Here is a 12,043-nt window from a genome sequence, read left to right as displayed (position 1 = left end):
TTGAGATAAGCCATAGTCCACAGAGAGGTTACCAGTCAAACGCATCTTATTTTTGTACAAAAGCTTCAATCAGAAGAAAGGTACAAAGAAAATCCACAGCACTCCATATATACCATGCCACTTTAGACCAGGGTTCCCCATTTACCTCCCTAAAGGTCTGCTGTCCTGCAGCTTCTACATCTGTCTCTTCTTCCACTATTGGATCAAATAGCTGAATTACCTAAGCTAGTTTATCCAGAGTCCTGCTAATGACCTGGTCCTTGGACTAAAGCAGAGACACATTTAAAGGTTGCAAAACACCAGACCTTGAGGACTGGAACTGAGAAACCCCGTTGCAGGCAGTTAACAGTTTTAGGATAAAAGTGATATTTCATTATTCTATGAAAATAATAGAAGAGAATGAAGGAAATTAGTCAGAAGACATAAGGAACAGGAGGAAATTCTGCCCAGTACCTGTTGACAATTTTTTTCCTGTAATCTTGTGTACATTATTACACTGCAAAAACGTTTTAGTAATAAGTAAAAATGGCTTATATTAAGTGCATTTCCCCTTATTTCAAGCAGATAGATAAGATAATTTGCCAATGGAATGAGTGTTTTTACTCTGAAAATAAGATAAATAGATAATAAGCACTTGAAATAACACAATGCAATAGCTTTTCCTGATTTTAAATGTAAATTGTCTTGTTCAAAGTGTAAGTGACTCACTTACCTACTCAATGCATAAGACAATTTACTTATTTTAAGAAAAATTGACTAAAATTTAATTTTATTGCTGTGTAGTTTTGAGCCAAACTTTTACAGAGTTATGTGGACTAAATCTAGTTCAGCAAGGTTTTATGAAACCATTTAATAACCTTGCATAAGATTTTGGGGGGATTTTATCGAAAGCTGGAATTTCAGTGTGATGTTTTTACACTGATGAATTGAAATGTCATGTAATGGTGCTGGTCCTGTTGTTTTTTTTTATTTATTCCAAAGTCAACGCAACCATTTACAAGGAAATATTGAAGGATAAAGTTTATGGAGAGTCTGATTTCATTTTTCAACATAACTTGTTTCCAGTAAGTTACAGAAAAGAAGCACAGATAGTGTACTCAGTACATAATAATGGAAATATTTTTGAGAAATCTGCCATTCTATTAGAAACAACCTTTTTTTGCCTATCTTCTGTTGTCTTCTAAGCGATAAAGATTTTTTCACATGCCTTTGTTTGTGTGCTGAAGTATTGACCAGATATTTGAACTTTTTATTCTTGTGAATTGTTTTCAGCGTAAAACTTCTCCGTTTATAGTAAATGACGTTAGTTTAGGCTTTAACATCCTCACCTCTTCATTCTTCTCAGGAAGAAGCTCACACATAACATAATGCACACATAACGGATGTTGGTCTCATGGAAAAGCTCTTCCATGTTGGTAGATTGTTTTTAACATTGCATTAAGATTTAAATATTTACAGCCCAACTGAATGACCCTCTGGTCTGCATAATTGAGGACCATTTCTGCTTTTGAAGAGGTATCAGAGGGAAGATGGAGTGCAGCTTTTAACACAGCAGTGACGATCCCACAGATTAAAGTTTGATGGGATTCTACTGCACTTCTCAGGACAAAAGAAACCTGCACTCAAAGAAAAGGCAATACTTGATTTAAAGCTAAGCTTCAATTGAAGATATGAGTCCTGTGTATGTCACTGCATTATATAGTGTGAATAACTGCACATTATCCCAGTTCTTTACAACCAAAAACTCCTTATTTTGAAATGATGAAGAAACTCTCTGTTTTATGTTTTATTATTGTTTATTAGCTTGAGTTTTTTTTATGTAATAATGTAAATAAATTATTAATAGAGGATTTGTATTTAAAATTATTCCAATTTGACCATATAGTGTATTTCTTAAAGGAAAAAAGTAAAACCTAAACATTGTAGTAAATTTCAGGAAAAATATGTTGAATCTTTTTTATTATTTATATAAATCATTTCATTTACACTATTTTCAATGTTGAATGTTAAACTGCTTGTTGACTTTCTATCTGATTTACCACTGGAATATTCACAAATGAAAATGACTTTTGCTTATGAGCTTCACGTGGTTGATGTTAGACAGCCTCCTCACCAAAACCCTGTAGTTTGCTCCACAAGTTCTCTTAGATATTGCTTCCAGTCAGACAAACATGTTTGTAAATTAAAACATTTACTATAAATCTATAGTATATGTGTGTGAATTACATGGAGTGTCTTGCAAAGCCAGTACCTTCTGTGGTTGACCATGCTTTCCACTTGTGGATAATGGCTGTCACACTGTTGTAGGTAAGGCTAGTGGCATAGAATGGCTTGGAAAACTCTGTTGCTCCTTCATTAAACTGAGGCATCATATATTGCCTTCTGGTATCTTTTTGCCTTCTTCGTGACGTTTCCCGATTCTACAGGCCTGCAACCAATCAGATCTGGGAGTGGTTAATGCAAATGATTGGTAGATAGATGCTTTTACAAAACAGTCATCCAAATCATGAAGGACTCTACTGTTTGACATCAGGACTGACTGAGTAAAACTTCTGAATAGGTCTCAAAACATTTTTAGAAAAAAAAGTCAGAATTCTGAGATTAAAGTCTGAATAGGTCTCAAAACATTTTTAGAAAAAAAAGTCAAATTTCCTCTGGTTTAAGCGTGTTTTGTGGTGATATGCTATGACCAAGGCATTTTCTAACATATTTTTTTTCCTTAATCAATCAGATAATAATTTAAAAAACTGCAGCTTTTGTATTTACTCTATTACCTATGTTTTTAAAAATGAAATATTTAAGTGTGACACAAAAAAAATTTAAGAAATCAAGGAGTTGACAAAATACCTTTCTATACCATCTTACCTTGGTGGTTAAACACATATAATGAACTGTTTTAATATTGTCTGTTAGTACCTTTCTTTTAAGTTTTCAACAACTTCACTGTTTTTTGTGAGTTTTTTTCTGCTAGTAATGACTGATTTGTAAAACGTAATACTTACTATAAAAAGGAGAATTCTTATATTTGATTAAGTTTTCTGTCAGTGGATTTACTATTTATTTAAAGAAATGTTTAAAATAGATAAGGAGTGCTCTTGGAAACAGGGATAGCACCAAAAAGAGTCAAAACAACTATAGGAATTTTGTTTTAACTTTTAGATCAAAGAACTATTTCCTGTTTTTTTTTTTGTTTTTTTTTTTTGCTCTTTATATATATTTTCTATAATGGAAAATTCTAATTTCATTGTTAATCTGTAACTATACCATGTAGTATGCAAACACTGACAGAAAAAGTCTTAATGTCTTCAATCATTGCTCAGTTTGGCAAGTATTATATAAAAACTGTCATGATTTCAGCACCGATGCCTGGTCTGATTACTCATTTCACACACCTGCGTAGCTCCGCTCAGTTCTTATTACCCATTCATCTGATCGACCTGCATTTGTCACTATATCAACAGCCTTCAGACCAGTCATCAGTGCCAGATTTTTACGAGCCATTGGTGAAACTTATTTCAGTCTTTCTGTGTTCTGATTACCTGATCCTGGCCTGTTCTGCCTCTCAACCTCTGAGCCTGCCTGTTCCCATCTGATCTGTATGGCTGACCTGTCTTCTGACTCCTGCCTGATCTCTGCCTGCTTGTGTACCGACCGGAACTGTTTACTGAACACTGAGTCTGCCTGCCCTTGTCCAGCCTGTCAGCCCCACTGTGTACTGTACCAGGAACTGTGACCTGACTCCATCTTCGATTATCCTTCAACACCTCACCGTATCTCTGATCTCTTGGCTCTGATAACCGCCCATGTCACCAACATTGGCTTTGGCTTTGTCCTCTGGATTAATCTACCTACATTCCTCTGCTTGGTTCTGATCTCCTGCCTGTCCTCCGAACACCAGTACATCTGGGACTCTCTGTGCGGCAACCCCAACGCCGCTTTTGCAGCCAGCCGACTGGAACCATCCTCTATGTCTGGATTATGACTGAACTATAAGACCTGGTTAGTGGCTAGAACATTCATGATTATTCACCTCCAGAAAGATGTGGTCACTAACCTGCTGTCTCCATCCGCAGAGGTTCTTCCCTAAGACGCCGACGCCACTTACTCTGATTCTGTTGTCATTAAACATTTTGAGAACTCGAACTTTTTGTTCGCCTGGAATACTGGTTCCTTCAGTTCTGAGTCTAACAAGAAAAAAAAAAACACCAAATGACGCTACTAAAGCCAACATTTTTAATTACTTCCACATTTTATGATTGCTCAGTTCTTTTGCGTCTTTAACTTACGTTACTAAGAGTGTCAGTGAGCATCTGTAGAGCTGCAGGTTTGAGCCCCCTTTCATAAATAAACTCAATTCCAACACAAGGATCTGTGAAGAGCTAAACACAGAAAAAATAAAGAAATATAAAAATACACAACGGATCAAATTGCCAAAAATAAGAAAGCTAAATATAAAAAGCAAAGTTCAAACAGAAGTGGATTTTATAGACTAAGCATCCCATTAAGGAACTTCAGTTTCAAACTAACATTTTACACTTATCCTTCATCTTTTTTTCTGCCCAATTTACTTTAAGAAGTTTCTTTAATCCCTCTTTATTCAGGCTCTATTTGGTGTCTAATGCAGATTTAATCTTCAGTCATTTAAAGCAGAAGTATTATTGCTTCCTTGTAATGAAAACTGGATGCAGAGATGCTCAGGCTCCTCCAGTAATGTGATAACTTTGTTAAGAGCTGATTAAATTCCACGATAACACACCCAGTCATTTGTGCTGCATTAAGTGTAATGGGATTTTAACAGGGAACTAAGTGTGCTGATTTAAAAAGTTTCCTGCTGAGTATGTAAAGCTGCAACTGTTTAACACATGTTTCCTTTGAGGATTTAAAACATTGAGGCCATTTAAAAAATTAATATGATTAAACACATGTAAAGTTGTGTCGTTTTTTTTTAACATAATCTAATCATATTGGACTATTAAAGCCACTTTCAAGTTGGATAAATATCTAATTTTTTTCTTACTTCTTAAACTACATTTCATACTTTTGACATATCCACTTAGGTGAACTAAATTCCCTTAGATTTTAAAACATTTAAGTGACAAACAATGAGTGTGATATGAGTAACAAGTGAAGAATGGTAGATCTGTAACAATACATGTTCCTGTTTTATCCATCTTTCATTCAAATATTTACTCAAAACTCTTCAGAATCTTTTAAATTGAGTATTTTGATTAAAGCCTTTCCACAAAAAACTAAATTGTGCAAAGACAGAGAGAGAGAGGAGCAGATATAAAGTAGTCACTAAATGTAATGACAGAAAGTGAAACAATTATTGCTTCTAAGTATTGGAGCTTCTTCTTACTCCTGTCCTGAGCCTCTTTGAGAGGTCATTCCTCAGTTTTATCAGCCTCTTAAGCTACTTCAACATTATCTCCATCTTATGTAGGTCTGCAAGTGAGGATCATTTAACTAATCACCGGATTCCTTAAGTATTTTTATGAGGAATCGATCAATGACCTGGAAATGCACTGATGGATGGACGGAGGGACGGACGGATGAATGGCATATATGCCACTTGAGAAAAGTGGCATATATATAACTTGATATAGCACATTTTTTTCTTTTATCTTAAATGCAAATCTACAGTATATATTACTGTACGGCTCTGGCAAATACTGATCTGAGTCGGTGTTTATTTTAGCAAATGGCACTCCAGTTAATGTTTATTCAATTACTAAATTAGTTGATGATCATTTCAAAAAGGGATTAATACAATTATCATTTATGTCCTAATCTTGTATTTACATATCCTTTCTTGTCACGATTTGGTTAAAAGGTTTAGATTGGACCCAAAGGCAGAAGCTGGGAGGCAGAGGTGAATTCTTGGAGGGTTTATTGCAAGATCAGGCAACAAAAACAGGTATCCAAAAATCCAACTTAAAAAAAAGTTAAACAAAAACAGGAATCCAAAAATCCAACATAAAAATCAAACACTAACCAGAACCATGGAGACATCAGGGAAAAACCAACAAGGAGCCAGGGTGAGGAAAGTTTAGACGAGGAACCAGCAAAGAGGGACAGCAGAGGGAGTGTATTTATGGCTGACTGAACAAAGGTAGAGCTAAAGAGCTGATAGGGAACAGGTGTGATTAGAGCTGACGAGGAAGCCAAGGGAAAAGAACACAAGGAGGCAGCAGGGGACAGACAGAAAAACCTAAGCAACTTAAATGAATCCAGACACACAAAAAAAGCTAGAAATCAATGAAAAACCTGGCTAAACTTGAAACAGAAAACTTAAAGAAAAACAACAGAACCAAGATCATTACATTTCTTTTCTTAGACAATACTGTGACTCCTTCTAATTTGGCTTGGATAATGGCTCCCTAGCTCCATCTGTTGGTCTTTCTCTCTGTCTAACAAAATAGAAACCAGTTGTCACTCCTACAACAGAACTTATCATTAAATTTGTTTGGGGGGGGGGGACCAAACAGTTAGAATATATTGTCTGTGCTTTTGTACAGCAGGGATGAAAAGAACTATGAGTGTAGTGCAGGTATAGTTTGTAGTGTTTAATTGGAATACTGTCAGTGATCCATGATGTCCACTTTATAGGCAAAAATGGTTTCATATCGTCAGCATGTGTTTTTTTATTTTAGATTTTTGACCCACTTCTCAGCATATTCAAGTTTTTGTGAACTTGAACATTGGTTGTTGGAAGTACATTCAAAGACACACGACTGTGCAATAAGCTGGCTTTTATATAATCAACAATCACACAGGAAGCTGTTCTCTTTAGGCTGTCTTTTGTAGCATTCAAAGTACTTAAATACCAAATTTCTCATCAACAGAACAATAACCATAAGTGTAGTAAACATCCTCTTCTGGAATTTCTTCTCATGTTTTTATTTCACACTCATTTGAAAAAAAGCAGCTCAGAGCACAAATTGAGGAAGACATGCTCTTGTTTCTGAAGAACATATCTCACCCAGATGACCTATAGATTCTGAACATTGTTGCAAGTAACAGGCCTTTAAAATGTAGTAATTACACCAGTAATGCCATTAAGGTCACTAATGGGTCAATTAGCACATGTGGGTCACTGGCCCTTCCCTTTATATTGCTCAGTGTTTGAATTGTTGTTGCTTCATATCCAAAAGTGATGATGTAAGGTAACTTGTTTTGGTCACAAAATGACAAAAACATAGTGGAAATGAGTTTGAGGAGGTGTTAGAAATATGAAATATGAGGCCATTCTTTTTTTTATGTTTAACATAGATAGATAATTACACTCCTTCCCAAACCAGCTTTATTAAATGTCCAAAATCTGCATGTTATTGTCTTCAGTTCATTGCCCCTCCTTAATGCAGGGTAGTGAGGTTTAGTCCATTCCATTTTTAAATATTTATACTTTTATACCACCAGTCGCTTAACTAGAGGGGATAATCCTAAGTTTACTAAAGTGAGGGGTGTGTTTTTTTTTCTTTGTTTTTTTTTTCTTAACTCACAATAACAAGAGATCAACTTTTTTTTGTAGGGATCAGCAAAGTAGAGAAAAAAAACTTTAAAATGCAATTAAAGGTGTAAACTCCTGGTTCTCCTATTGCTTGACCTATAAAGTATCCTATGGTTAGTAAGGTCATTGTCAAGTGCTTTGATGTTATTGATTTCCGCTTGTTTTGGGTTTTTAGAATAAAATGTTTCAATTCATGTCTATATTTTTTAAAAGAGACATATGAAAGAGTTTTAAATGTTCTCAATAAATAGTTCTGAATGCTTTCCGTGGATCTGTAGTGGCTACTTATAGTCTAGTATCAAACGTAGTTTACTTTTACATCTTTCTATTAATTTATGTATCTTGTCTACTGGCCTTTACTTCGTTATTAAAGCAAAACCTGCTTAATTAAGACATAAAAAAAGTAAATGGAGGCAGATAGATAAAAAGTATTGCTCTTTTTTTTTTTTTTTTTTTTTTTTTACAAATCAATGGTTGAAGTTTCACTCTAAAATCGAAATAAATCTATCAGTTTCAAGGTTATTTTTCTGACGTCTGTTTCACCTGAGCGGCTGTCATGGGGTTAACCAGCCAGCAGAGGGCGCTCCATATCCGCATCCTGACGTCTGAGCCAGGGTTTATGGATAGAGAGGGAGGAGTCAAGATGGCGACTTTAAATCTCTGGCCGCTACTGTTTGGTTTAACATCGTTTTCTCTGGAAACCAGTACTGCAAACTACCTATCAGAGCCCTGCTATAAGCCTATTAAAGATGACAGGCCAGACTCAGTCAAGTAAGTAACACTTAGATTACTGACAGTGACATAAGTAAAAGATTTTAGCTAGTTTTTAACTAATTTAAATGAATATAGAAACGTTATGGGATCGAGTGATCTGTGAATTTCAGACTTTTATCGACACTGAAGACTGCCTGAATGTAGTTTAAAGCGTTTTGCTCAAGTCTCTCAAAAAAAAAAAAAAAGGTTATATAAGTTCAGGCCATTTACATTTACCGTTTAAATACATAGATATGTGCATGCTGGATAGTTATTTGTAGTTGATATATATATATATATATATATATATATATATATATATATATATATATATATATATATATATATATATATATATATAGCTTGAATATCAATTTCGGATTGAATAGGGTAGGCAAATATAAGCTCTGACTTCAGCCTGATCCTTTTTTGATAAATGACTTTTTTTAGAAAATTGTGTTTCATCTTTTTTTTCTTGTGTTGTTATGTCAATTTACCAAAACAAATCCCTAAACTCAAAATCAATCTGTTTGATCTTAAATATGTTTCTGCAACTATCTAATAACTAATAAAAATGATTGATTTCAATTACTTTAAGTACCTTACTAATTTATTTCCATTTATTTCATATTTTAAGTCTGTTTCATAACAATTTTTAGTGATTTGTTTATTAAATATAATTCAGTCTATTTATATAGTACTAATTCACGACACATTTCATCTCAAGGCACTTTACAGTTCACCAGATCATAGAGTCAGATTGATTCAAATTTTTCTATCTAAGGAAAACCAGTTGATTGCATCGACTCATTTACTGGAATGCAATTCATCACACTTAGCATGCTTGTAGCGACAGTGGAGAGGAAAAACTCCTTTTCAACAGGAAGAAACCTCCAGCAGAACCAGGCTCTGTGTGAGCGGCCATCTGCTGAGGCCAACTGGGGTTCAAGGAGACAGAAGCAAAGATTATGTTTTTTTTTTTTTTTTTCTCCATTAATGTCATAGACTTGACAGCTATTCTTCCCAGGGTCTTTTAAAAACAGTTAAAAGTATAACAGCACATAATAATGTTGTAAAAGTTTAAATTCATTAGATCAAATATGTGCTTTGACAAAATCATTTTTCTCTGGGTTTTCCATTCTGAGTCCCTGCACCTCAAAAAAAAAAAAAAAAAATCCAATAATGATTAGTATTTCTCCAGATGTAGCCCTTCTAGCCAAACATCTGTCCATATGTTTGTAATTTCTGTGCAGCAATTTGTTTTAAAATGTACGTATGCTCTATACCTTAGACAGGGGAGCACAGTCATTTAATCATTTTCAAACACTTGAGTGTTGCTGATAGAAAAATCAGCACTGATACTGTTGATAAAATCAACAGTATCAAATTCAATACACCTAATATGAGGCATAATAGGTCATTAGTAATATCTACTACTTTGAGTTAGTTGGAAACCATTTGTGCATAATCAAAGAAGTGATAAATACATCTTTGAGAACTCTAACCTGATGGATTATATTGTTATTGTGAGTGATGTCCAGCAGTTGTATAACATTTATATTCTGTTGTGACATTGTGAGGCCCATTATTTTCCCTTAAACTACAGAGAAAATAAAGAATAGAAGTTTTTCTTAAAGAGTATATTGTATTCTAAAACAGACTATGCTATAATCTCAGAAATCTGTAGAGTAAAATGTACTTTTGATCATTTAATCTTTTTAAATCGTGTCTGGAAACGTTGAATTATTTACCTATGAAAACTTGTTTTGCTTGGATATGAATATGTCGCATTACAGAGGCACACCTAATCAGTAATGCTGTGGGCCGGTGTCTTTTCTTAAGCCATAAGGACCTTATTAGAGATTGTGGTTTTATCCACAAGAACAATTAAAGCAGGCATGTTATCTAACATTTAGCATCCACAAGTAAACTTGATCTACGTAGAATAGACATGCATTTAGATGTGGTAGGCAATGTTTGGTGAGGTTTATTAGGACACCTGCAATTTACAAGTGCATTCTGAGCACTTAACCATTGTTATATAATTGGTCGTGTCATATAAATAACTCATTCCAACTGCTGTTAAAGAAACTAAGCCTGGATTTCTGCCAAATTTTACCACTGTACAGAAGAGGGCAGTATTCTGACCTCTGCTTGTGGTTTTAAGTTTTTTTTAATCTACACATGCAGAATGCCACCATGTATTAGTACGCCTCTTTTATATAAATGACGTTCCAGCATCACAGTAACCGCTTCCTTATCTCTCTGTTGTTGCAGGACTGGCGTACGGCCTCACGAGTATGTCAACGCTTCAGACCTTCCTCCATCGTGGGACTGGAGGAACGTCAACGGGAAGAACTACGTGACCGTGACGAGGAATCAGCACATCCCCCAGTACTGTGGCTCCTGCTGGGCCATGGGAGCCACCAGCGCGCTGGCCGGTAACCTCTGAAGTAGAGAAACGACGACAACGCTCAGGTTTTCTGCTAACAGCTCTGTTCTTGTGTTAAGATCGTATCAACATAAAACGAGGTGGAGTGTGGCCGTCCGCCTATCTGTCTGTCCAGAACGTGATCGACTGCGGGAGGGCAGGCTCTTGTTTTGGAGGAGACCACCTGAGGGTGTACGCCTACGCCCATAAAACGGGGATACCTGATGAAACGTGCAACAACTACCAAGCTGTCAATCAGAGTGAGAAACCTTCCATTCTTCAGACTCTCCTCAGTGTTTCAATAAGAACCAGAAGCAGACAAAGGTTTATTGATGTGCTTCTAATAGTTTGGCTAAGACTATTAATAAATCCAGCATTCCTTGACTCTGATAAAATCTGTTGAAAATTTGGTTATTTTCAGATTTTTTCAGCTGTTTTTCAACTTGCTTTGTTTCCAGATTCGTGTCTTTATGTTAAATCATACCACCCTTTATAACATTATTTGTTCTTATTCATAAAAAACAGTTCAGAGCAAATGGAAATGCTAGCATTAAATTAATACACAATGATACAGATAGTTTTTCATTTCAAATGCCAAGACAATAAAAAAAAAATTATATCTAAATCTCACAGGAGAGAAACAATAAGTTTAATAAAAAGGTCTACAATGCTTTATTGATATAACCAATATAACATTTAGGTTTATTCCTGCTCAAACAGACTCTACATTTGAAAAGTAATCAGAAAAAAGTGAAAAAAGCCATGTGTACATTCCTAGAAGGGAGACTTTTAAAACATTTTAAAATAATCAAGAGAAAACTGAATATAGTTAAAGGAGATTTATTCAGATAATTCAAGAAATGAAGCAAATAGCCTCACCAGAAGGAAATTAGTTCATAGATTTAATTAAATGAAACAGCTGCAAGATTTATATGAGTTTAGAACAATGGAAATATAAATATTATGCCGAATCAAAAAGAAATTAGAATTGAATAAACCCTGTGAGAGTGACTCCTTCAGGCTCTAGATTCTCTGGACATTTGGGGCGTTACCTTTATTTATATTCAATTATAATTATGTTTGGTTAGCATTAGAATATTAATCATCATGCTTTTAACTTTGTCTAATATTTTCAACAAGCTCTTGATGATATAAACAAATCAAATCATTAAAAGGTGTGTCTATTAGGAGGGCTGTCAGTGCCAAACTAATGACTCTCTCCTCTTGTTGATGGGTTCTATTTGTTGTTTTGTGTTCCTTTGAAGTTAAAATGTCACACTTGCACAACTATATTATCTCAATAAAGAAAAGACGTTTCAGTATCCTGTCAGTCAAGGTTGTATAATCCT

At 34.9% G+C, this 12,043-nt stretch overlaps 1 protein-coding gene across 1 annotated transcript in view; it reads left to right on the top strand.

The window, feature by feature from the left end:
* The first annotated feature begins 8,141 nt into the window (after nt 1–8,141).
* LOC107095424 (cathepsin Z-like) overlaps nt 8,142–12,043 on the top strand; it is a 7,262-nt gene continuing 3,360 nt past the window's right edge. Inside the window, exons 1-3 of the mRNA XM_015391516.1 lie at nt 8,142–8,281; nt 10,541–10,704; nt 10,775–10,954. Coding sequence (XP_015247002.1) covers nt 8,154–8,281; nt 10,541–10,704; nt 10,775–10,954 — 472 coding nt within the window. The 5' untranslated portion in view covers nt 8,142–8,153. The remainder of the gene's footprint in view (nt 8,282–10,540; nt 10,705–10,774; nt 10,955–12,043) is intronic.

This window comes from Cyprinodon variegatus, unplaced genomic scaffold, assembly GCF_000732505.1.
Source record: "Cyprinodon variegatus isolate N-32 unplaced genomic scaffold, C_variegatus-1.0 Scaffold545, whole genome shotgun sequence".
In the NCBI taxonomy this organism is placed as follows: domain Eukaryota; kingdom Metazoa; phylum Chordata; class Actinopteri; order Cyprinodontiformes; family Cyprinodontidae; genus Cyprinodon; species Cyprinodon variegatus.
This window is presented reverse-complemented; position numbering and strand designations above follow the sequence as displayed.